This window comes from Lutra lutra, chromosome 17, assembly GCF_902655055.1.
Source record: "Lutra lutra chromosome 17, mLutLut1.2, whole genome shotgun sequence".
NCBI lineage: Eukaryota > Metazoa > Chordata > Mammalia > Carnivora > Mustelidae > Lutra > Lutra lutra.
The window spans coordinates 27,520,472-27,547,242 of NC_062294.1; the positions used below are offsets into that span (position 1 = coordinate 27,520,472).

General features: G+C 47.2%; 2 protein-coding genes and 1 long non-coding RNA gene across 3 annotated transcripts in view; 1 reads left to right on the plus strand and 2 right to left on the minus strand.

The window, feature by feature from the left end:
• Window positions 1–221: 221 nt before the first annotated feature.
• LOC125089722 (metallothionein-1E-like) lies at window positions 222–1,028 on the minus strand. The gene is made up of 3 exons (XM_047712120.1): window positions 884–1,028; window positions 653–718; window positions 222–473 (listed from the first exon to the last, which is right to left on the minus strand). The coding sequence occupies exons 1-3, from the start codon at window positions 909–911 to the stop codon at window positions 382–384; spliced, it is 186 nt and encodes a 61-aa protein (XP_047568076.1). The 5' UTR covers window positions 912–1,028; the 3' UTR covers window positions 222–381.
• A 1,153-nt stretch (window positions 1,029–2,181) lies between these two features.
• Window positions 2,182–12,280, plus strand: LOC125089651 (uncharacterized). Its single transcript, XR_007124007.1, has 3 exons — window positions 2,182–2,227; window positions 4,940–5,026; window positions 12,035–12,280. It is a non-coding gene; the product is annotated as an uncharacterized LOC125089651 (long non-coding RNA).
• Window positions 12,281–22,871: 10,591 nt separating this feature from the next.
• Window positions 22,872–26,771, minus strand: part of LOC125089650 (metallothionein-4) — a 28,553-nt gene continuing 24,653 nt past the window's right edge. The window contains exon 8 of the mRNA XM_047711997.1: window positions 22,872–23,117. The gene's annotated coding sequence lies outside the window, so the exon portion shown is untranslated. The remainder of the gene's footprint in view (window positions 23,118–26,771) is intronic.

A 26,771-nucleotide genomic window follows, 5' to 3' on the forward strand; every position in this document is an offset into this window, starting at 1 on the left:
AAATTGGCATGAGAACACAGGGCTCCCAGGCCTTTATATCCTCTGGAATGATGCCTTTTCGTTTTACCGAAGATGAAGGTCCCTGAACTCACTGGCTTTGCCTTAAAGCATTCAGTCTTAGGGAATTAACATCTGTGTCCAGAAACAGGTTTCTGCAATTCTGGTGGAATTCCCTACCCCAACCCTCGTGGGCACGCAAAAGAAAAACAGACTGAGAATACAAGTCAACAGCTTTTATTATGTAATTCACGTATTTTATAAGGATAAACAACAAGGAATGTAGGAAACTGGTCAGGTTTGTATCCCAAACAAAAAAGCACCAAGAAACACTGTAGGTTTGCACACGTTGCTCTATTTACATCGGAAACAGGCTCCCTGGGATCAGGCACAGCAGCTGCACTTGTCCGACGCCCCTTTGCAAATGCAGCCCTGGGCGCACTTGGCACAACCCACCGGGCAGCAGGAGCAACAGCCTGGAGGAAGAAAGACGGCAGAGATTAAATACTGGGCACACAGATTTTAAGAACTGGGCGCACTATGGAAGCAGCACCTTCCCTCCCAAGAAAAGGATTATCAACCATCCAGTTTAAACTCCCCTCGGGGCATAAAGAGTAAAGATGCATAGAAGTGTCTTCTCAAAGATTCCACTCACTCTTCTTGCAGGAACTGCATTTGCATTCTTTGCATTTGCAGGAGCCAGCGCACGTGCAGGAACCACCTGCAAAAAAAAAAAAAAAAAAAAAAAAAAAAAAAAAAAAGGGCAGTGAGAACCATGCGTGGGCTCAACAGCCGGGAATGCATACGAGAGGTCCCGGTGAGCATTCCTACCCACAAACATCCCCATCCCCGAGGAACAGGAATCAACGACTCTGAATTTCCTTACCGGTGCCACAGGAGCAGTTGGGATCCATAGCGTAAAAAAACGGCGGCTGGAGTCCGTGGACAGTAACACGACGAACAGCAAAGACTTCAGGGAACAGTGGTGAAACTCACCCCCGAGGGCCGGCTTTATAGCCACAAGGAGCCGGGGCGAGTGCAAAAGCCCGCCCCCTGGCCGCTGCCTGCACACGCCCCGCGCTGAATCACCCGCGGCCGCGCGGCGCACGGGGCTCTGCACACGGCCGCTCGCCCAGTTCCCCGAAGTCGCCTCCGTGAGCCCCGGGCCACCTCGCATGACGCAGGGCCGGGTGCAGAGCGGGAACGCCGCGTGCCTGGTGGCTGGGCCGTGTGCCCAGCGCTCTGCCCCCGTCCTCTGGCGTGCACACCTCCCGCCCTCCTGGCCTGTGCCTGAACTCATCTGTGGAGGGGACAGGGAGGTGGGGTAAGCTGGGAAGGAGTGGGGAACTCTGCTTGGATAGAAAAATCGGCTGGAAGTGCAGATTACAAAAACCACTGGGTACCTGTCAAGGCTTAATAATTCTAACAGCAGAGTAAGCCCATGGGAGATGGATGGTTATGGGTACCGTTATCTATCCAGTGTACATTAAGGGGCTTTATTGGGGATTGTGTGTGATTATGTGTTATCTGCCTGCTCTCATTTAATCCTGTAGTAACTGTTAAAAAGAAAATGATAGGCCCAGAATGGTGTCACTTAGGTCAAGTCACCAAAGTGAGCTTAATACCTAATCTAACAGCAGTTTCAACCTCCCTCAGAAATAGAAGTCTTAGGAGTCAATCAGGAATTTTCTGATCAGCACCCAAGAGGCCATCTGTCCCCGGGTTCCTCTCCATTTCCCGAAGGAAGATGAAGTAGTCCACTCAGTAAGACCTCTGCCCTTCAACCTAAGCAAAGGTGACCTTGCCTGAAACAGTCCTTTTTCCTTGCTCATAACTTCCTGACCCACTCTCTTTCCTACAGAAACCTTCCACTTCCACTCTGAGGTACAACACCTCAGAGCTCCCCTCCACTTGTTAGATGGGATGCCACCTGATTCATGAATCATGAAATAAAGCAAATTATATCTTCAAGTGTGCTCAGTTGCATTTTGTTTTTATTTTTAAAAATATTTTACTTATTTATTTGACAGCAGGAGAACGAGCGAGAGAAAGCACAAGCAGGGGGAGCAGCAGAGGGAGAGGGAGAAGCAGGCTCCCCACTGAGCAGGGAGCCTGTTTTCAGAGCTGGATCCGAGGACCCCGGGATCAGGACCAGAGCCAAAAGCAGACACTTAACTGACTGAACCATCCAGGTGCCCCTGAATTTTGTTTTTAAACACAACGTTGTGAGGTAAGGACTATCCCTTAATCTTATTTTAAAGAGGAGGAAATGGAGGCCCAGAGAGGTTAAGTAGCTTGCCTACGTCACAGAGCTAATATATGGCAGAGCCCAGTGATTCAAAGTGTCCAGCAGATGCTGAGGATAGATCATCTAGGGGTAGACATCACAGGCAAGGGAGAGCAAGGATCAAGAAACTATAAGCTTGGTGCTCAGGAAACTCAGAGTCAAGGGGGCAGCCCCATGGGCGCATAGGGAAAAGTGACACCAGAGTCCTGGCTAGGATGGAGATTGCCTTCAGGGGCAGGGGTTGCAGAGAGGGGAAAGCCAGTCCAGCCTGGAAGGAGGTGGGCCAGTGAGGTAAGGAGGGTGAGAAGGTGTCTGCTAGGCAGAGGAAGGGGAAGGAGTTGTATTACAGCCTGCAGAAGCAGCAGCCCATTGGAAAGTTGGCATCACCCTGGAACATTTGGAAGGGAAAAGCCCACAAGAGCTCTTCCCCCATGTAGCTGAGGGGAAAGCGTGGAGGTAGCGTCCAAATTTCTCTCCGAGGGAGCACACCCTGCTTCCCTGCTCATGTGTGTCTGGCTGCTGGCTAACAGATCTTAGATCATCATCCTTGGAATGCTCTCAGTGTGTCATCAGAGGAGTCAGCAGCCTTCGGTTGCTGGAAGTTTCCTGGAAGCTTAGGGAACACCGGTGCCGCGGCAGGGAGTTCAGTGAGGGGGTGGGCAAGGACAGGCTGTTCTCGCAGCATTTACTGTATGGTCCTGTGGAAATGTCTTCATAGCTCAGCAACCGTCACTTGCTCCGGAACCCGTCCTGAACCCCGTGCTGGGTCATGCCCATGGAACCTGCTGGTAAACATCCTGTCCTTTTACTTCCTGGCACTTTCCGTGTCTGTAATATGTAAGAACATGTGCGATTCTTGGATCCATGTCTGCGTCCCTCCCCATTCCAGCGCACTGCTGAAAACAAGAACGGTCATTGCCCCCAAAATGTGGCTCCAGACCGGGCACAGGGCCAAGTCTGCAGTAGGTGCTAATGCATATTTGTCAGATGAATTAATGGGGGTTATCCCCTTAATGTCCCCTCCGTCCCCAGCCCCACCTTACATTAAGGGCCCATTACAAAATGAAAGTAAAAAACTTTTTTTCCACTGCCCTGGGACCTGTGTGCTCACGCTAATAAAAACAGCAAGCAGGGCGGGAGAGTTGTGCCATCAGAGGGACTAAATTCTAACGGTCACTGCCACTCACTAGCTGAGTGACCTGGGCGCAGAAGCATGCCAGCGCCCCTCAGAGCCTCTGTTTACTCGTCCTGTCAAATGATCCAATTGTACTAGAACTCGAGGGCCACGTGCAAACTGATTTTAGAGCCAAGGTCTCAGAAGTCTCACTGTGTCCAGCAGCGTTGGGGACTAGTGCACTCACGGGTCTCCTCCTCCTCGGGTAGTGGGCTGATTTTGTCATTGTTGTTGTTATTTACATAGACATGCATGTTATGTTCAAAAGTCCTGATTTCTAATCAGGAAGTCCCTGGTCCACTCAGGGGACACAATGAAACTCTATGAAGAGACAATAGGGGTTGTTTTTTGCCCTGAAAGTCTTGAATTTAGCCTTGGGTCTGAGCCATCCATGTTGGTTTTTGTTTTTGTTTTTTAAAGATTTTTATATTTATTTGACAGAGAGATCACAGGTGGGCAGAGAGAGAAGGGAAGGGAAGCAGGTTCCCCACTGAGCAGAGAGCCAATGCAGGCTCAATCCCAGGACCCTGAGATATGACCTGAGCCAAAGGCAGAGGCTTGACCCACAGAGCCACCCAGGCTTCCCTGAGCCATCCATGTTGGGAGTAAAATTTGCCTCCAGGCCTTAGCTGTCTGCGTTGAATCACTGTGACTCAGTGAGGGGAAGGTTGGCCAATCACCTAGACCTGGCCTTAATCTTGCTCATTGACTTGCCCCTGAAAGCCTCACTATGCTTGGAACGGAGATGGAGAGGAAGGACCTTCCAATGTCTGCATCCCTAGCATGGTAGAGGATGAAAGAGATGAAGCCGAGCAGTATTAGATGAAGAAAAATACCCCCTGCTAATCTGATGTGAGTCATCAGTGTGAGGCAAGGATGGCCCTAGCTTGCATTAATAGAAGTATGTTATCTAGAATGAAGGAGGTGAATTTTCACTCTCCTTTTTTTTTTTTTTTTAAGATTTTATTTATTTATTTGACAGAGAGAGATCACAAGTAGACGGAGAGGCAGGCAGAGAGAGAGAGAGAGAGGGAAGCAGGCTCCCCGCTGAGCAGAGAGCCCGATGCGGGACTCGATCCCAGGACCCTGAGATCATGACCCGAGCCGAAGGCAGCGGCCTAACCCACTGAACCACCCAGGCGCCCTTCACTCTCCTTTTAACTGCCAAGGTGGATGTTTATAATTCTGTCCAGCCATCCACTCATCCTTCCCATAGCAGTACACTTAGTTCTCCTTTGTACAATCTCACCTCCCTACTCTTGGTCCATATGGTTTGGATGGTGGAGACCCTGTCTCTGGGAACCTGGGCCATTCCGCCTCTCTGGCCACAGGGATTGGCTCTGACTGGTTCACCCAACCACGAACCAAAGAGAATCACTGAAACTTTTGCTGGGAATGCTGGGAAAATGAAGTTACTCTTTCCATCTGCACTTGAACCTGAGAGGAGGTGAGGCTGACTTTCTAAAGCCTTTTGTCTCTAGGAGAAGAGCCTGAAAATAAAGCCATGGCAAAGGAGATGGAGACCGACCTCACTGGAACACCTGGACCCCACCATCCCTGAAGCCGTTGTGAGTCAATCATTTCCTTTTTAGTGAAATCATTCTGGATGAAGTCCTAAACTGGCACTGTGGGCCAGACTATCCTGAGGGTTGTCTTCATGTCAGGCTTCAACTGTCCAGGAGACGGTTGATCACAATGGTCCTAAAACTCAAAACCCCATCTCGTGAACAACTTTTGAGAGGGGTGGACAGTTTCACTCTGGACGAAAAGTTACGTTTGCATATTTGCACAATGGATGCTCTGATTGTCTACCACTATGCGACAAATGGCCCAAAGCTCAGCAGCTTAAACCACCATTTTACTGGCTCTGGTTTTGGGGGGCAGGAATTCCAACAGGGCTCCTTTGCCTGATTCTTCTGTTCTGCGCATCATTGACCGAGTTTACTTGGAGGCATTCAGCGGGTGAATAGGCCTAAGTCAGCTTCACTCACAGGTCTGGCCCCCTGGCAGGGATGGCCGGAGGCCTGAGCTCAGCTAGAGCTCTAGACCAGAGCTCCCACATGGGGCCTCTCCAGCACAGCAGCCTCTGGGCAGTGAGGCTCCTTCCGTTCAGCTCAGGGCTCCAAAGGCATGAGGACCGAGGGTCAGCATGGTAGCTGCGTGTCTCTCAAATCCTGGGCCCTGAAGCTTGCACAGTTCGGTTTCACCACGTTGTGTTGGTCAAGCGGTGCCACATCCTGCTGCTCAGATTCAAGGGGAAACAATGAAGGCCCTATTGTTGATAGGATTCAGTGACTTTGCAGTCATCTCTAACCTGCCAGAGTAGTTGTGGGGAATACGTATATAATATATATGTAAATATATAATCTATAAATAATATATTATATATTAACATTATATATTATTTATAGATATAATTTATAGATTTTATTAATATATATTATTTGTATATGGATTATACATCTATAATATATATAATATAATATATATTTATATATAATAGATTATATTAATATATAAATATATATTATTTATAGATGATATATGTGTGTCATATATAACTACAGTATTACTATATGTTATATATGTTACATATGCACTATTAATGTATAGTTATATATTATATATGAAGATATAATTACATATTAATATATATTATGTTATAGAATATATATTATAGAATATATATGCTATATATTATATAGTGTATGTTATATATGTTATTAACATATGTTTTATATATATACACACACATACACACTTGCTATATATATTTAAATATATATATATTTTTTTTTTGAGAGAGCACATGAGCAGGGAGTGGAGTGAGAGGCAGAAGAAGAGGGAGACAAAGACTCTTTAACAGGTTCCACACTTCGTATGGAACCCAACTTGGGGCTATCTCATGACCCTGAGATCATGACCTGAGCCAAAATCAAGAGTCAGATGCTTAACTGACTGAGCCACCCAGGCGGCCCATGGGCAGTAATACTGAGCACCTGCTATGCACCAGGCCTGGTACTAAGGACATCCTGAGTTTATCTCAGGATAAACTCAGGATAAACTGCACAGCTCAAAGGCAGACCCTGGTTTTTATAAGACAAGACCCTCGAGGTTCATGGCCGCTCCGGGGCACAGCTGTCAACGGCAGCACTGGGATTTCAACCCATGACTTTCTGACTCCCCGCTTGCATGTTTATGCCATGCTGAGAAGAAGAAATGAGGCTTGTCCTCTGTGGTCCCGAGGGCAGAACCTGGCCAAGGGTGGGGCTGCAGGCGTAGAGGTTCTGCTCCAGAAGGGAAAGGCCTTTCCTGCAGTGAGAGCTGGCCATGACCGAAATGGACCCACCTGGAAGATAGTTTCCCGTCCCCACGGCAATAGAAACAGAGGTGGTGATTCCAGCATCAGATAGGGGGATAGAAAGAGGTTAGGTCCCTTCTTGTCGGGGATCCTGGGATTCCAGGGTTCTGTCACAGGTACCAACTGTCTGCTCTTAGATCTTCCTTCTCTTTCTACTGACCCTGCCTTCATTTTGGAGGTGTCTTTGTTATCTAAGGCTGCCTAACAGAGCGAGCAACTGAGACAACACACAGGTATTATGTCGTAGTTTCTGTGAGTCAGGAATGCAGGCAAGGCTTAGGTAGGCCCTCAGGGCTCAGGTTCCCTCCCCGAAAGCAAGCAGGGTATCAGCCAAGGCCACAGTCATCTCCAGGGTGAGCTGGGACAGGATCAGCTTCCATGATCATGGGGTCGTCAGCAGGGTTTGGGTCCTTGGGGACTACCGTGCTGAGGCCTTGGTTCCTCATAAGCTATTGGCCAGAGGTCTCCCTTGGCTCTGGGCCACACGGGCCTCTCCCTAGAGCATTCCACAACACGACAGTGAGCAAGCAAGAGAGTGTCAACAGCAAAATGTGATCAGATGAAAGTCACGGTCACTTTAACACAGAGTGACATCCTGTTGCTTTTACAGTGTTGTATTTGGGAGAAGAAGTCATTGGGTCCAGGCCACACTCAAGGGGAGGGGACACGGAGGGCCTGAGCAGTGGAGTATGGCATCATGGCATCACGGAGGCCATCTTGAAAGTCTGACTACCCCCGGTGAAGGTCGGGGGAAGTGCTTTCTGCCTGCAGGACTTTGCACGGGCTGCTTTCTTTGCCTAAAATGCTCCCTCCACCCCTGTCCCTTTCATATGTTGGGTCCCAGTGTAAGGTCACTTCCTCAGAAAGGCCTTCCTGGGACCCCAAATATTGGAGTCTCTCTGTCATCTGCAAACATATGCCTTCTCTGTGGCACTTATTACAATGACGGGCATGAGTGACAGAGCAGCTAGTATTTACGTCCTCCCGATCCTGAGCCAGGTGCTCAGGGCTGTACACATGCAAACTCACTTGATTCTTCTGACAGTTCCCTAAGATAGGGCCGGTCGTCACCTATTTTACAGAGGGAGAGACTGAGGCTCAGAGAGGCTGAGTAACACTGCTGAAAGCCACTCGCTGGTCAAGGGCCCAGTCAGGCGGTCTTTCCCCCAAGCCTGTGCGCTTAGGCCTCTGCCACACAGCCTCCACCAGCAGCTAGTGCACTGTGTGATTTTTTTTGTTGTTTAATCTCTGATGCCCCACTAGGCCGTGGGCTGTGTCTGCTATGCTCCCTGTCCTAGCTCTGGCACCTGGCACAGTGCCTGGCTCGTGGTGGGTGCTTAATAATGCAAAGCAATGGAGAAGATGGAGTCTTGCCAGAAGCCAGTAAGAAGGCTCCTTGAAGAGTGAGACCTGCCTGATGCAGAGTCCGCTTTGAAAGCCTGCATTCAGGGGGCAGCTAAACACCCTTTGGCTTCCTTCCCTTCTTAGTAACCTGGCCTCCACCTCCCTTTTCTGTCCCCAAGCACTTCCACCCTAGGATACTAGGGCATCCCACACCCTCTTCCAAACACATGTGACACTTCCACTCCACATTTTTGCTCCCTCCTTCCATCCCTAAAAACTGACTGCAGATGCCTCCCCCTCTGAGGACTCTTCCCTGATCTCCTAACCTGGTGGAGTCTCTCCCTTCTTAAAGCCACCAGAGCCTCTGCTTGTACTTCCTCACCCACCCTGGGCCTCAGCCTCCTGAACTCTAAAATGAGGAGAGCCTGGGTGCCATGGTCTTTAAGTTTCTTCCAGCTTCTAAAGCATCTGGGATTAAGGAGGGCAGGTGATGTAATGAGCACTTCGAGTCATATAAGACGGATGCATCACTGACCTCTACCTCGGAAGCTAATAATACATTATATATTAACTAACTGAATGTAAATTAAAAATTATATAAAGCATTCAGGATTCCACTCTGGATTTTTGTGATGGCTTTACCCTCCCCCACGGGTCTCTGAATTCCTTGAAGGGCCCAGACAATTTCCTTTCCTCTCTCCTCAGTGTCTACCACAGAGCTTGGTGATTTTTAGGCATTCATAAATATAAACGATTTGAGGGGGCGGGTTGAGATGGCAGCTCGGTGGAGATGTATGTCTCCCGTGTCTGCTCAAAATCCCATGGAAAGAGGGAAAAGATCATTCATTAAAAGGCTGAGTAATGGAAAACTCTAAAGAATGCCACCAGAAGGCATCATACTCCCTGATTTCAAACTATATTATAAAACTGTAATAATCAAAACAGTGTGGTATTGGCATAAAAATAGTCAAATAGATGAAGGGAACAGAATAGGAAGCCCAGAAATAAACCCATGCATACATGGTCAATTAATTTATAACAAAGGAGCCAAGAATATAGAAGGGAGAAAGGACTGTCTCTCCAATAAATGGTGTTGGGAAAACCGGATAGCTACATGCAAAAGAATGAAACTGACCACTATCTCACACCATATATAAAAAAATAACTGAAACTGGATTAAAGATCTGAATGTAAGACCTGAAACCGTAAGACTCCTAGAAGAAACATGGGCAGAAAGCTCCTTGACATCAGTCTTAGTGATGACTTTTTTTTTTTTTTGGATTTGACACCAAAAGCAAAAATAAACAAACAGGACTCCATTAAACTAAAAAGCTTCTGCACAGCAAAGGAAACCATCGGCAAAATGAAAAGGCAACCTACTAACTGGGGAAGAAATGTCTGCAAACCATTTATCTGGTAAGGGGTTAATATTCAAAGTATATAAAGAACTCACATAACCCAATAGCTAAGAACCAGACAATCTGATTGAAGAGCAGGCAGAGGACACTTTTTCCAAAGACATAAAGATGGCCAACAGGTACATGAAAGGGAAACCTTCTAGCCCTGTTGGTGGAGATGCAAATTGGGGCAGCCACTCTGGAAAAAATATGGAGTTTCCTGAAAAAATTTAAAAAAAACTACCAATTAATCCAGCGATTCCACTTCTGGGTCTTTATCAGAGGAAAATGAAAACACTAAATCGAAAAGATACATGCACCTTTGTGTTCACTGCATTATTTACAATAGCCAAACAGCTATTTGGGAAACAGCCCAAATGTCCACTGACGGATGAACAGATAAACAAAGTGCATTATCTACATACGATGGACAAGCAATTCAGCCTTCAAAAGGAATGAAATGCTGACCAGTGTTACAACATGAATGAACTTTAAAGACATTACACTCAAATGAGACATGAAAGGACAAATAAACATTGTATGAAGCCACTTACATGAGACACCTAGAGTAGTCTCATGTAAGTAAATTAATGGAGAAAGTAGAATGGTGGTTTCCAGGAGCCAGAGAAAGACAAGAGTGGGGAGTTACTGTTTCCTGGCGACAGAGTTTAGTTTGGGAAGATGGAAAAGTTCTGGAGATGGATAGTGGTGATGGTTGTACAACCAAGTGAATATATCCAAGGCTACCAAGCTATACACTTAAAAATTTTTAGGGGCACCTGAGTGGCTCAGTGAGTTAAAGCCTCTGCCTTCAGCTCAAGTCATGATCCCAGGGTCCTGGGATCGAGCCCCACATCGGGCTCTCTGCTCAGCAGGGAGCCTGCTTCCCTTCCTCTCTCTCTCTGCCTGCTTGTGATCTCTGTCAAATAAATAAATAAAATCTTAAAAAAAATTTTTTTTAATGGCCAACATTATGTTATCTATATTTTACCATAGTCAAACATTTTATGATGGGCAAAATATTTGAATAGACTTGCCAGCAAAGAAGATACAAGAATGGCTATTAAGCCTATGAAAGGGTGTTCAACATCATTAGAATATAAGAGAATCGCAAACTGAAACTACAATGCAATACCACTTTATACTTACTAGGAACGGCTGGAGTACAAAATGCAGGCATCTAAAAGGGCCAGTGAGGACGTGGAAAATGTGCAACACTTATGCACCGCTACTGGAGATGTAAAATGGTACAGCCACTTTGGAAAGCAATTTGGCAATTTCTCCAGAAAGTTCCAGAAAGATCCAGCAATTCTGGGCGCCTGGGTGGCTCAGTTGGTTAAGTGACTGCCTTTGGCTCAGGTCATGATCCTGGAGTCCCGGGATCGAGTCCCGCATCAGGCTCCCTGCTTGGCAGGGAGTTTGCTTCTCCCTCTGACCCTACCCCCTTCTCTCTCAAATAAATAAATAAATCCAGCAATTCCACTCCTAAATATCTAACCAAGAGAAATAAAATATATGTCTATACAAAGACTCATGCTCCAAGGTTCACAGCCATTTATGAACATTATTTGAAATAGCCAAAAAGTGCAAACAACTCAAACGTCCACCAGCTAGTGAATGGGTAACTATAACGCGGTATATCCATACACTGAAACTCCTATTCAGCAATAAAAAACAAACAAACGAATGAATGGATGAAATGAATGAATGAATGAATGACTAAGATGTGCAGCTACGTGGCATGAATCTCAAAGACACGATGCTAAGTGAAGTATGCAAAAGGCTATGGAGGACGCCATTTATATGAAATGGCTAGAAAAGGCAAACTCCTGGAGACAGAAAGAAGGTCATTGGTTGCCTAGGGTTTGTGGTGGGAGCAGGATTAAACTACAAATGGGCACAGTAGAACTTCTGAATGACGACAATATTTTAAAACTGTACTGTGGTCTGGACATTGGGGAGGGTATGTGCTATGGTGAGTGCTGTGAAGTGTGTTAAGCCTGACGATTCACAGACCTGTACCCCTGCGGCAAATAATACATTATATGTTAATAAAAAAAATTAATAAATTTTAAAAAATGTATTGTGAGGGTGGCACAACTCTGAAAACTTGTTAATATAATTGAATCGTACACTTAAAATCAGTGAATTTTGCAGCACGTAAACTATATCTTGAAAAAGGGGTTAAAAAACAAGAAAACAGAATTCCGGCAGAAGCCCAAAACCTTTGAGAACTTCCTGGGGAAAAAAAAAAAAAAAAAAGCAGATCGAAAACAAAGGATCAGTGTCCAAAATATATATAAATAGCTTCTATAAATCAGTAAGAACACTACAAACAAATAAGCAGGAAAAAAGAACAAAGGACATAAATCTGTAGTCCACAGAAACCAAGGGCCAATAAATCACTGGAAAGGTTCTCAGCTTTACTGTTAAAAGGAAAGGTGTAATTTAAAATCTGCCATTTTTCCCTTCAGCTTGACAAAAAAATTCAAGGTTAATGCACAGGGTTAATGAGGAAATGGAGCATTGAACACTCTCAGATGTTGCTGGTGAAATGCAAGTTGGAACAGTCCCAGCGAAGGACTTTTGGCCAGATCTATTAAAAAGTCTGTTCCTGGGGCACCTGGGTGGCTCAGGTGGTTGGGCGTCTGCCTTCGGCTCGGGTCGTGATCCCAGAGTCCTGGGATCGAGCCCCACATTGGGCTCCCTGCTCAGCGGGGACCCTGTTTCTCCCTCTCCCTCCGCCTGCTGCTCTGCCTGCTTGTGCTCTCTCTGTGTCGAATAAATAATAAAAATCTTAAAAAAAAAAAAAAGTCTGTTCCTTGTACTCCAGCAATTTGTTGTATCAGCTTACAACTAAGAGAAACTCGATGTATGAGGAGAAGCCCCAGTCTGCCTGTTGGAAGAAATGGAATCCACCTAAATATCCATCCATTAGTCTGTAACAAAATTTTGAAATGAGCTATGATGTAATCATTCCACGATATACTCTATTGCCGTTATTAGCTATCTGTGTCCTAACAAATATCTCCAAGGCAGATTGTTGAGTGGGGGAAAAAAAAAAAAAAAAAGGAAGTTGTGGTATTCACTTGCATACGTAAAAATTAGCCAAACAGAAGTGAGTGCATTCTCTTCGTAAAAGGTTAGTATGAATAAAGCTAAAGATCCCCTTGATTGTCTTTGGGAAATCCCAATGTCCATATACATATATGAAGTTTTTTTGTTTTTTGTTTTTTTTTAAAGATTTTATTTATTTATTTGACAGAGAGAAATCACAAGTAGGCAGAGAGGCAGGCAGAGAGAGAGGAGGAAGCAGGCTCCCTGCCGAGCAGAAAGCCCGATGCGGGGCTCGAACCCAGGACCTGGGATCATGACCATGGCCGAAGACAGCGGCCCAACCCACTGAGCCACCCAGGCGCCCCACATACATGAAGTTTTTTAAAAAAGATTTTATTTATTTATTTGAGAGAGAGTGCATGCATGAGAGAGAAAAAGAGAGTGCGAGAGAGACAGCACGAGCTGGGAGCGGGGAGCAGAGGAAGAGGGAGACAAACAGAGTCCTCGCCATCAGGGAGCCCAATGCGGGGCTCTATCCTAGGACCCTGGGACGGTGATCTGAGCCCAGGGTCCTAGGATGTGGACCACCCAGGCACCCCTATATCCTTGGAAAATTTTTAAATCCTGCTGTCCATTTCTTACTAATTTGTAATAACTATCATATATTGTCGGTGTTGGTTTTCTCTTTCTCTCACACATAGTATTTGACAGCTCAGGCTGCCATGACAAAATGCCATACACTGGGTGGTTTAGATAACAGAAATCTGTTTTCTCACAGTTCTGGAGGCTCGAAGTCCAAGATCAGGAGGCAGCCAGGGTTCGTTTCCCACAAGAGCCAGCCCTCTTCCTGGTTTGTAGGCAGCCACCATCTTGAAAGAGAGCTCTCAGCTGTCTCACTTGAGGACACTAATCCTAATCCTATTATATCAAGGTCCCACCCTGTGATCTCCTTCAACCTCCCTACTGGCCTCTCTCCAAATACAGTCATGTAGGGGGTTCGAGCTTCCACGGATGAATTTGAGGTAGATACAGTTCAGTTCTTAGCGCACATATGTAGCAACTGTTTTCTTTTGCCATGTAGCTTTGCTTATTTTTTTTTAATTGTGGTGCAATGTACGGAGCATAAAGTTTGCCATCTTTTTTTAAATATATTTTTTAAAAGATTTTATTTATTTATTTGAGAGAGAGGCAGTGAGAGAGAGCATGAGCGAGGAGAAGGTCAGAGGGAGAAGCAGACTCCCCTGGATCTGGGAGCCTAATGCATGACTCGATCCTGGGACTCCGGGATCATGTCCTGAGCCGAAGGCAGTCGCCCAACCAACTGAGCCACCCAGGCGTCCCAAAGTTTACCACCTTAACCATTTTTATTTTATTTTTTATTTTTTAAACTTTTATTTATTTAATTTTAAAGATTTTTTTTAATTTATTTATTTGACAGACAGAGATTACAAGTAGGCAGAGAGGCAGGCAGAGAGAGAAGGGGAAGCAGGCTCCCCGCTGAGCAGAGAGCCCCATGTGGGGCTCAATCCCAGGACCCTGAGATCATGACCTGAGCCGAAGGCTTTAACCCACTGAGCCACCCAGGCGCCCCATATTTTTTAAAGTCTGTTTATTTATATTTAGTAATCTCTACACCTAATGGGGGGTTCAAACTCACTGCCCTGAGATCAAGAGTCTCATGCTTTTCCAACTGAACCAGCCAGGCACCCCTCTTAACCATTTATTATAAAGATTTTATTTGGCAGAGAGAAAGCACGCACAAGCAGGAGGAGCACCAGGCAGAGGGAGAAGGAGCAGGGAACCCAGTGCAGGACTCATCCCATGACCCTGAGATCATGATCTGAGCCAAATCAAGAGTCAGGAGCTTAACTGACTGAGCCCCCCAATGAATAGATAACAGTCCGCTGTATGTATATACCACATTTTGTTTATCCATTCACCTATCAGTGGATACCTACATTGCTTCCTCCTTTTGGCTACTGTGAATAATGCGCTATGAACATGGGGTCTACAAATATCTCTTTGAAACCCTGCTTTCAATTCTTTTGACATTACCCAAAGGTGGAATTGCTGGGTTCTATGACCATTCTATCTTTAATTTTTCTGAAGAGCCGCCATACTGTTTCCATAGTGGCTGCACCATTTTACGTTTCTGCCACGGGTGCCGGAGGATTCTAGTTTCTCCACATCCTTGCCGACACTTGTCATTATTTTTTTTAAGATTTGTATTTATTTATTTATTTGACAGAGATCACAAGTAGGCAGAGAGGCTGGCAGAGAGAGAGGAAGGGAAGCAGGCTCCCTGCCGAGCAGAGAGCCCGATGTGGGGCTCCAGCCCAGGACCCTGGGATCATGACCTGAGCTGAAGGCAGAGGCTTTAACCCACTGAGCCACCCAGGCGTCCCAAAGTTAACCATCTTAACCATTTTTATTTTATTTTTTATTTTTAAATTATTTAATTATTTATTTATTTTTAAATATTTTTAAAAATTTATTTATTTGACAGAGATCACAAGTAGGCAGAGAGGCAAGCAGAGAGAGAGGGGGAAGCCCCTTGTTTTTTCGATAGTAGTCATCTGCTATGGACTGAATGTTTGTGTCTCCTGGGGACTTTGGGAGGGGTTTAGGTCAGGAGGTGGAGCTCTCCTCAATGAGGTTAGTGCTCTTATGAAAGAGACCCCACAGAGCTCCCCAGTCCCTTCTGCCCTGGGAGGATGCAACGGGAAGTTTTGACCCAGAAGAGGCCTTTACTCGGACATGCTGGCACTCTGATCTCGGGCTTCTTGGCTCCAGAACCACGAAAAATAAATTTCTGTTGTTTATATGCTACTCAGTCTGTAATATTTTGTCATAGCAGCTCCAACAGACAGAAACATCATCCTAATGAGTGTGACATGATTTGGGTTTGTTTTGATGCTTTTTGTAATGCAAGGCAAGCCAGAAGCAAGAAAACAAGCATCAGTAAGCTTAAGGGTCTGATTTGAGTCCATTAGCCTGGGTTCAAATCCTGACTCTACCATGTTCTAGCCACGTGGAAGGTAGAAGCAATGATCTTGAGATCGTGACCTGAACCTGTTCTTTTTCTTTTTCCTTTTTCTTTCTTTCTTCTTCTTCTTTTTTTTTTTTTTTTTTTTTTTTTTTTGGAGTGGGGGTTGTTATAACTTCATCGGTCCTGCTCCTTTCTGCCTATGAAAGTCTTCCATTTTGTGCTCCTTGGTGCTCCTTTCGATCTGCCAGACTGGAGACGGTCTCATTTGGATCAATGTTTGCGCAAATAAACACATATGCCTCCGTTTATCTTTTAATAGACCTCGTGCAGATTACCCTAAGCTCTATTTCCCCATCTGTAAAATGGGTATAATCATCATACCATTCTTTTAGAGTTTAAGGATCAAGTAAGATAATGTACTTAAAAGGACTTAGCACAAGATAATCTCAAATGTATCAATCTTTTATGTCTCATTTAAAAGAATCGTCTCTATCCCAGAGTAATAAACATTCAATTTCCCCCTTCTGATTCTTTTATAGCTTTGATTTTGCTCCTAGGCATTTAAGCCAATTGAAAAATACTTTTTACATGATATGCAAAAGGATAGCCAATTGTTCCAACACTTCTCACTGACTAGTGTATCCTTCCGTCACTAACTTGGACATCTCTTACTCCCAGCTACACAGGGTCTGTTTTGGGACCCTCTTCTCTGTCCAACGGATCTACTCCTGAGCTGACATCACTTCCTAAAGCATTAGAACAAGGAATGCTAGCAGGTTAGAGCAAACCCCTTTTGCTGTTCCTTTTCAAAACTGGTTTGGCTTTTCTCGCACTCTGTTTTACTACACTCAGCCTCTTAAGTCTTAAAAATAAATCCTGGTGGGCTTTTGAATGAGCTGTCCTGAAAAACTAACTTGGAGGAAAATTGATGTGTTTACAGCATTGTGACCTCTTGCTGGAAAACTTTTGTCTCCCAGAATTCTTTTTCTCCCTTCTCTGCCAACCCAGGTGGATCTGAATGTTCTCTTTCACCAAGGACTGGATCACAACCACAGTGGATAAAAGCTCTTATTACCCTAGTTGCCCTTGAAGAAAAAGGGGCTGAACACAAACTGCCAAATGAGATGATTTGAAGGGAGCTGAACAGCCTGTTTCTGGGAGGCAGGCTATTCAGGGTGGTGACCTTGGAAACATAGCTGACAGTTTGCCAAGACAGACCCCTGGGCCTCCTGGACTCTCTCCTCTGATGGCTCTGACAACAAGCAGCTTTGCAGGAGCAACTAGAACATTCCAGGAATCACAGGGCTTTGGGACTGGGACCTGGTTTTAATTTCCCCCAACCCCATTGTTCAGATGAAGAATGTGAGGTTGACCAGTGGGAGCAAGAGACCAACATGGGGTCTGGTCTCTCTGTCCCAGACTTGAGCTTGACTTAGCAGGAAGCTCAAGTGTTATTCGAAGGTGGGGAGGACTGTACTCTGCCTCCCAGAGCTCCATCCTAGCCCCAAACAGAACAGTGGCCATGTCTCAGGATTTCAGTTTTCAAAGGGACAGTTCCTTCAGATTAGTTTCCCCCTACCCCCACCTCCTTCCCCCTTAAGAAGAGACCAGTCCTTGGCTTATGTCGTACATGGGATTTATTCACTTGCCAGGGGCTGGCAGCCAAGCCTCACCACAGGAGAGGTAGCACTGGGCTACCCAGGCACTCTTCACACCCACTTCACACCCGGTTCACACGGAGGAGTCCGTCGTCTTCACTGGCAGCAGCTGCACTTCTCAGCCCCGGCCTCCGTACCCTCTCCACCTTTGCAAACGCAATCCTTGGCGCATTTCTCACATTCTGCAGGGCAGCACGAGCAACAGCCTGCGGATAAAATCAGGAGCCTCTGATGGCCTCTCCCTGCATCTGTCTCCATCATAAGGGAGGGGGAGAAGGAGGGGTGCTAAGGGCCTAGTCACTGCCCCCTTCCTAGTCTCATGCCGGGTCTGACTCAGCATCTGCGGTGTGTCCGTTGCATCCTGGGGAGAGGGGTGTCCAGTAAGTAGCCCACAGCCCCTTCGGTGGGTGCAGGGGATGCACCACTGGGATGGTGGGGTAAGTGCTGCACCGTAAGGAGAAAACATCATAGGGTGAACGGCCTTGAAAAGGGACTTGAAGGATAAACTCGGAGGAGTTGAGATGGCCAGGTGTGAGGGTTCCAGGAGATCCGAGGGAGGATTTAGGGTTAGTCTTATTCCTCCCGCCTCTGACTCCCCAAGCATATTACACTGCTCCCCAGGGAGACTGAGGAAGGTCAAGTTGAGGAGATCCTCAAAGGCCTGGGAGGGACCAAGGGACCAGAACTCCAGAGCTGCCCCCCAGCCTCGCCACTGGCTTCCTCAAGCACTGAGGTTTGGAGGTGAGGGTTTCAACCAGGGTTGCAGTTCTCCACCCCAGCTCCCCAGGAGAAGCCCACGATTTACAAAAACATCTTGCCCCAGGCCTTGGGTACCAATCACTGGGGCTGGGGGCGGGGCGACCGTATCTTATGGTCTCCCCAGGTGGTTCTGTCCCAGTAAGAGTCAAAAGCAATATAATAGGAGGCCTCGGGTCTCTCCATCTTGCGTAGACAGACGCCGACAGTAGGGAACACTGGGGGCAGGGGTGGGGTGGGGTGGGGGGCGCCCACACTCACTCTTCTTGCAGGAGGTGCATTTGCATCCCTCGCACTTGCAGGAGCCTTCGTCGCAGGTGCAGGAACCGCCTAAAGGGGGGACGCCACAGGAAGAGTTAAATATGCTAAAACTGGGGTGCAGCCAGGCCTTAAGGAGGAGACGGGGTGTCGAATCTCAGTGCCCTCTGGAATATAGCTACGTCCATCTTTTGACGAGGTTAAAAATGGCAAGCAGGGAGGGTCCCTTCCCCCAAATGTCCTTGAGCGGTCTGTAGGGCGTGGGGTTCTCTGCAAAGTCGGGGGGGGGGGCTGTGCCGCGGGTTGGGGGCGGGGGCTCACCAGTAGGGCAAGGGCAGGTCTCAGGGTCCATGTCCAAAGGAGCTGCCGCTGGAGGAGGTGAACTGACTTCTCCCGGCAACTGGACGCACTAGTGGCAGCAGGTGGCGAGGCTTTTATAGCCCCAGGCGGGGGCGCGCAAGCAGAGTCCGCGCGCACGGCGCCCCCTCTCTCCATCTGGGCACACGGGCTTCGGCGGAGGCGCGCATTGCGGCAGCGGTCCCCTCTCCCCCGCCCCACCCCACCCCACCCCACCCCACCCTACCCTGCTGCCGTGCGCACTGCAGGGTGCGCGCGCGTGCTCCCCAGCTCCTCTCCCGGGGCCACTTCCCACTGCGTGCACAGGGGCGACACTCCCCGCTCGTCCGTGCGCGCGCGGCTGTGAGCACCGATGGCTACGCGTCCGCCGCGGCAGCTATCCGCGGCAGAAAGCGCGCACCTCCCCTCTCAGAAAGCCGCATTGCATGTTCCCCAGCCCTTCCCTGCCTCTCATCTCCTCTTATTCTAAGATTTTGGGGCGCGCGACTCATCCAAATGGGGTGCTGAGCACCCGGTTGCTCCAGGACTCCATTTCCTCATCCCTCATGAATTGGGAAAGGAATCGTAACAACAATGGAAGGGACTTGCAAACTGAATTTGGGAGGGGCGGGGCTCTGCGAAGCCTGAAGGACAGGCCTGGGGTGACTTGGGGGAGATCTGGAGCGGTGGTACTTGGTGGCTGCGTCCTAGCTTCCAAGGGAAGCAGCTCTCCATTTATCGTTTCCTTCTGTTAAGTCCCTTGTACCTGTGGTAGGCTGAAGAAATGGCCCCCAAAAGAGATCCGTGTCAAATCCCAGAACCTCTATTACCTTATTTGGACAAAGGGTCTTTGTAGATGTCATTCAACTAAGGATCTTTTTTTTTTTTTTTTTTTCAACTAAGGATCTTGAGAGGAGATCATCCTGGATTGGGCCTTAAATCCAATGACAAGTGTCCCTGTAAGACACAGAGAATAGACGGAAGAGGAAGAGGCTGTGTGACAACAGGAGCCAGAGATTGGAGTGACGTAGCCCGCAGCCACCAGAAGCTGGACCCAGAGCAGATCACTTCCTTCCTTTGGGCCTCACTCGCCTTGCTCAGCAAATGAACACACTTAATCCCCAGGAAACAGAAGAGCAAAGGAAACCATTAGATAACCGGTCAAACGGTACTGAAGTAGAAGAATTGCCAGTGGTGGCATTTCACACAGTCAGTCCCCTGGTGACTGCCCCCATGGGGATACCTCAGTTTACCTGCTGGTAGTGCAAATACCTTTCACGTAGCAGCGGCTTCCTAGGGAAAAGGCTTATCTAGAGACAGAGTTTTATTATTCTTTAAGCTTTTATTTATTTATTTATTTGAAATACAAAAAGAGAGTGTGCACAAGGAGGGGCACAGGGAGAGGGACAGACTCCCCAGTGATCAAGGACCCAATGCGGGACTCAATCCTGAGATCAGGACCTGAGGTAAGGCAGAGGCTTTAACCCACTGAGCCACCCAGGCAGGCATTCCTAGGGACAGTTTTAATTTTTTTTTAAGATTTATTTATTTATTTGACAGACAGAGATCACAAGTAGGCAGAGAGGCAGGCAGAGAGAGAGAGGAGGAAACAGGCTCCCCACAGAGCAGAGAGCCTGATGTGGGGCTCTATCTGAGGACCCTGGGATCATGACCTGAGCCGAAGGCAGAGGCTTTAACCCACTGAGCCATCCAAGTGCCCTGAGACAGAGTTTTTAAAAAAGAGAACAGTGGAAGGAACGAAGGAAAGAGGGAAGAAGAGAGGGAGGGAGGAAGAAAAGGAGAAATTAATTCCAGGATCTTTGCAGTAAAATGTTGGAAAGGTGGACGTGGGAGAGGACCACCCAGTGCCTCCCCAAGAATGGACATTTCCCCCAAAAGCCCTCCCAAAGGGTCCTTACCACTTCTCCCACCCTAGCTTTCACTTCCTTCCAGGAGACGCCTCCTTAGAACCTGCATCCCTCCCTCTTTAGACGTGATCCCAAGGCTGCCTCCCAAAGAAGGCAGGTCTGGTGAGCTTTCAGACTTTGGTTTTGTTGAGTGTCTCCAAATATCCCCCATGCAGAGTGAGCCTCTGTTCTCAGCGCTGGACCCTCACTTCCAAAGGTTGGCTGGAAACTCTTCGTCCCCTAAAAGATGAGCTACCCCAAGGGCCTCCAAGCAGCCTCACATAAGGGGTGGAGCAGGCTGGTTCCTCCAAGCTTTGCCGGTCTCACACGTTTTGGTCTGTGAGTCTAAGCATCAGTAGTAGTTAAAGAAGAGAAAAGCAGAAGATGAGAACCTAAAGTCTCAGGAGACCCTATGGTGCGATCTAGCAAGGTATTTAATGGGAAGTCCAGGTTGGTTCTCAACACTGACTCCCTGCTTCCTGTTTCAGATGACAGAGTTCACCAGCTCTAGCATCACAGCTCATTTCCTGTTTGTTTTCATGTTGCCTAAGGCTCCTGTGGCCCCACATCCTGTTACCTGTAGCCCTCCAGGCTTCTGCATCTAGAACTTTCCCTGCCGGTGAAATGTGCCTGCCAACACACTCAGCCAGAGCTGCCCCCTCCTTCCCACTCAGGCATCTCAGACTTCCTTGGGATTGAGCCTCAGAGGAGGCCATTCAGAGGGTCCTGGGGTAGCTCATCTTCTCGGAGATGATCTCAGAAAAAAAGCCAGGAGTCCAGCAAGCCCCTCCCCTGGGTTGAACTTGATCCAGGGCCGCACTGCGCTGTTGCACTGTCCTCAGAGGGTCTCCTAATTTACTGTCCTGGGACCAAACAGTTGAGTAGGAGTTCAGGAGCCTGGACAAATAGTGGTGTCCCGAAAGAATTTGCAAATGTGCTTCTCTGCAAGTAAAGCCATTTCTGGGGGAGACCCGGCTTTATTAGTAGAATGAATGTTGAGTGAGCAACTGTATCCACCTGCGCAGCTGAAGCAGCAGAAGGGGCCGGGGTCACAGAGAGGGTAAGGAGGCAGGGTAAGGATGGGGAGGGAGCCTCACCCTGGCATAGAACAACTTAGCTAGAAACTTAATAGCCCTCTATCTCCATGGTTACCTCCTGTTTATGGCAAATGATTCAGTTTCTCCTCTGCAGTAGTGATACAAGACCTCCTTTTAAAGTAAATTTAAGTATAATAATAGACCAGGTGATATGTGATTATGCCTAAAATCGAGTAGGTGGTTCTCAAAGGACAGCAATCGGGGAAACATTGCCCTACAGTAGGCTGATCCCTTGAGTGCTTGCATCCAACGAGGCTGCTGCTTCTGTCTCCCCTGCCCTCCTGCATCCTTCCTAGCTGGGCATTAGCACCTTTTGCGTGGACTCCAAAGGCCATGGGAAGATTCTATTCTTCTCTTTGATCACTCGTGGGATGGGAAGTGTTGGAGGAGGCGGCAGGGAAAGGCAGCCTCCATGCTTCCAGGTTTCAGAAAGTGGCCAGGTTGACCCCAGCTGCCATGCCAATAGCTTGGTTCCTGAGATTTACTCCAAAATCTAAGGACAATAATGCAAAGTTTTCCCCAAGGAGCTCCTCAGTAGAATAGGAACAGTGGTGGTCTGCCATCTCCTCTCAGTGAGAGACCTGGGGGTGGGAGTGGATCATGAAGCCCAGAGCGAGGCAGGGCTCCAGCTGAGCTGATTTGGGCATCAGTGGGTTGGAGTTCAAGGGCCACCCGTCTGGGAAGGTCTTGTGCATGGTGGGGGCAGTAGCTCCATGGCTCCACAGGGAGGGGGTCATGATGAGGGAAGGGTCCGTTTTAGCGGGGGCACCAGGAGAAAGCTCTCAGGGCCCCCAAACTGCAGGAGACACTCTGGGTGTCTGCTGAGCTCCCACATCAGGATAATGGGAGTCCTGTCCTGCTCATATTGTCCAGACCACCCTGACAATCCTGCCAGAATCTTCTTCCTGAATGCAGCGAGTGAAGACTGAAGTTCTTCAGAGTGACTGGCTTTGGTGTCAGGCCTGATTTTGAATCTCACCCGTTTCCCTCTGCTATTCACTGGGGATAATCATACTCCTTTTTTTTTTTAAATTAACATATAATGTATTATTTGCGCCAGGGGTACAGGTCTGTGAATCATCAGGCTTACACACTTCACAGCACTCACCATAGCACATACCCTCCCCAATGTCCATCACCCAGCCACCCTCTTCCTACCCCCCCAACCTCCCAGCAACCCGCAGTTTGTTTCATGAGATTAAGGGTTTCTTATGGTTTGTCTCCCTCCTGATCCCATCTTGTTTCATTTTTTCCCCTCCCTAGCCCCCACGACCCCCGCCCTGCCGAATAATCATACTCCTTACTCCTTATGGTGAACTATACTATTACTCCTTATGGTGAACATTCTGAAGTTTCTTCAAGCAGATTGCAGAACACGTCCCAGGTGCTCAACAAACAGTGCTTCGATGACCCCTCCTCCAGGAAGTCTTTTCTGCCTGCAGCCAGACGTAACTGTCCTTCTTACAACTTCTATGGGTTTTGTCTAGATATTTTCTTCCCTGTAAGAGAGGGGAGAGGGTTAGTCCAACAGTCTCCCTGACACACTCTGAGGTCTGTAAAGGCAGAGCCTAAGCAAGGAGTTTCTTTCCTCTCCTCCCTTCTATGCTTAGCAAAATTCCCTGCGCATCTGGAATGTCTTTGAATGCCGAGTGAATGAATCAAAGTGAGAACTAGGAGTCTGAGTTCAGGCCCACCCTTTTTTATGGGATCCCTTGAAGGCTGGGTCAGGAAGAGTCAGGTTAAATTATGTATATCTTAATGAAGTTACCCCGTGGTCCCCATCATCCTGCTTAGTGTAATGAGCACTGTGGTCTTGAATTCTCTCCTTCACTACCACAAATATTTATAGAACACTGGCCTTAAGCCACACATTGTGTTAGGAATGGCAGGTGCAAAAGCAGCAGGACAATGACAATGTCTGTCTTTTCTGAGAACCCACTATCTGGGTAAGGAGGCATTTAATAAGAAATCCATATGCATGTGGTGCCTGGATGGCTCAGTTGGTTAAGCATCTGCCTTCCATTCGGGTCATGATCCCACGCTCCTGGGATAGAGCCCCACATCAGGCTCCTTGCTCAGCAAAGAACTGCTTCTCCCTCTCCCTCTGCCCCTTCTCCCCATCCCCCTTGAGCTCTGTTGCTCTCTCTCCCAAAATAAGTAAATAAAATCTTTAAAAGAAAGAAAGAATGAAAGAAAGAAAGAAAGAAAGAAAGAAAGAAAGAAAGAAAGAAAGAAAGAAAGAGAAAGAAAGGAAGAAAAAGAGAGAAAGAAAGAAATCCACACATAGTAAGCTAAGTGTTGCCAGGAGGCACATAACATGGTGGTGCCCGTGCTTTCTGCATAAACCCATCTCCCCTCTCTCCCTTCCTCATTAGATCCCCACTCCCCTCCACCCAGGGCTGGGGGCCAGCAGCATCGCCTTCTCCCAAAAACCACCCAGCTTGACCCAGGGCTAAAGATCTGTCTCACATCTCACCTTCCTTTGGTGGTTCTCCACGGTCGGCAATTTTGCCTGCAGAGGATATTTGGCAATGTCTGAGAACACTCTAGTTGTCACAACATAGTGGTGGTGGTGGTGGTGGTGGTTGTCCTGGTGCTGGCCTCTAATGGGTAGAGGCTAGGGGTACTAGCATCCTACAAGGCCCAGACTAACCTCCCCCCAAAAGAAAGACCTGGCCTAACATGTCAATAGTGCCGAGGTTGAGAAACCTTGCTTGACTTTATCCTATAACAAATCCAGGACGGTTTTTTTCACAACATGTTTTGAGTTGAGCATCAGAACCTCTGCCTTATCACCAACTTCCTATCACCAGACCTCTGATTCATCCTCTGTCAGATGTGGGAAGTCATGCCCAGGGACTGAACTATGAGAAAGTAAGTGAGAGCACTTGCCAGGGAAGGTGGATGATGAGGCTGGGCATGGAGAGGGAGGGAAGCCTCCATTGAGCCAATGTGTATTGTGGTCACGTGACCCAAATTTTCCAAACTGAAGCATCAGTTTCAAGTACTCTGCCCTATCTTTGCCTCTAAAAATAAATTGTACAATTCAGACCATCTGTACCTCAAATTCAAAAACATCTGGGTCTAGCTCCCCTCTCCTTCTTCTTCCTTGTTTATTGCAGAAATTTTGAAAAATTAATAAATATAAATCTTTCAAATATGAAAACAGAAGCCTACCATATACACTGATTTATAAATGACCTTTTTCCTTGCTTATCAGATTATGAACATTTGTCCATGAAATCAATTCCACTTCTATAATTTTATTTTAGTTCATTACACACTTCATTTAACCAGTCCCCTACTTAGACACACTTTTGTCATTTCCAGATCTTCACTGTTATAACCTGTGATGTGGCAAACATCTTGGTAGCTTTTGCGTGTGTGTATATTCATGATTTTTTTCCCCTGAGGATACAACATTCCTTACACTGGAATTTCTGGCTCAAAGGATACATTTTTCCCCCTTGTCAAACAGTATTTTTTTTTTAAAGAAATGTGCTACCTCAGTAAATTTCGGAAAATCCAGAAAAATAGAAAAGAACGAAAATGAAAAATTATCTTTTATCTGTGACTTGAACACAACCACTGTTCACATTGTGGCATATTTTCATTTCCATGGTTTGTATTCTGTGTGGCTTCTTTTTTAAAATAAATGACTGCATACCTAATTTGTAACCTAATATTTACTTAAGATTTTACCGTAATTATTTCCTGCGTTTTTGCATTTTTAGTGGCTGTATCACATCCTGTTGTATGTGCTGCTGTGTTACTTGAAATGATCTCAAAGACTTGAGGCCGTTTCCAGTTTTTCGCAATTGCGGATGGTACTGCAATGAATCTTTTCATGGGAGTGAGGCTTTTTTATTTCCCCCTGAATTTGTGGCAAATTCTTTAGACAGCTTTCCAGAAATGAAGCTACTGGGACAAATAAAAAGTATTTCATGGTTCTTGGACCCATACTGCCAAATTATTTTAAAAGCCTCATGTCTTGTGAATCTGGGTGGTTCATACATTGTTAAGGGCTTTTTACACCTAACCGGCCCTTGGAGATTTTGGCCTGATTTATCTCCCCTGGAGCCTCAGTCAGGGTTCTAAGCCCTTTCTGGGATCTCTTGGGCCCCACACACCGCTGAGGCGGAAAGTACCACCTCAATGCTGGCACCAGGCTCAGAGCACCGCCTCCGCACCTGCCTCTGGACGTCGAGCGCCCCCTGCAGTCCCCGTGAGGAACTTCCGTCCTCGTCCTGCGACCTACCTGCCTTTCCTTGTTTTCCCCACTAAGGCTTCCTCTGGTTGCCATCCAAGTGGGATAATGTCCTAAACCCGTGCAGACTCGGTCCCAGCCTCTCATGGGTTTCCATTGTCCCTTAGGAGCACAAGAGCACAATCCGTGATGTGTGAGTCTCCTGATACAACACCTTCCTGCTCTGGGCAGCTCTTCCTTGAGAAAGCTCTTCTTTTTCTTGGCCTAAAAATCTGTTTCCTTGGTGTTTCCTTCCCCTGCTCAGGTTGGACCCCTCATGGTTGCCGGTAACTAGTCTGCTCACTCTTCACTTCGACTTTTTCCCCAATTTATCTTACCCCGCGGTCTTCAAACGTCTCAACTAGTCCTACCTGTGTTTGGGGAGAGAGACTTAACTTCTCCGAGTCTCCGTTTTCTCGCCTGTAGAATGGACATCATAATCCCATGAAGAAGCCTAGCCTGGAAGTTTGGGCTCGAGATGGGAGACGGAATACATGCATTTACCTCGCCCTCCTCCTGAGAATCCACGGAAAGAAACTAAAGAAAGACAAGGAAGGACAAGACAAACTAATAGGAGAGCTGAGAATTGGTGTGGGGGAGGATGACTTGGACAGTACATCAGTGAATCAGAGGTTACAAAATTTTTCTGGAATACTGGAATCGGTCAAATCCCATTGATGAGTAAATGGGTGGAGAGGAAGCCACAGCTCAGATCAAAAAGTAGAGAAGTCTATGGGGGTTCTGTGTTATTTTGTTTTGGGGTGGTTGAGGGGGTCAGGCTGGGAGAGTGGAAGAGGAAGTGGTCACAGAAACCAGGATGGGGACTGAGGGAAGACGTGGCTATAGCCTGCCACATGATCATCAGGTTGGCCTCTTTCCCCCTCCTTGTAAAACTCCACCAATTCCC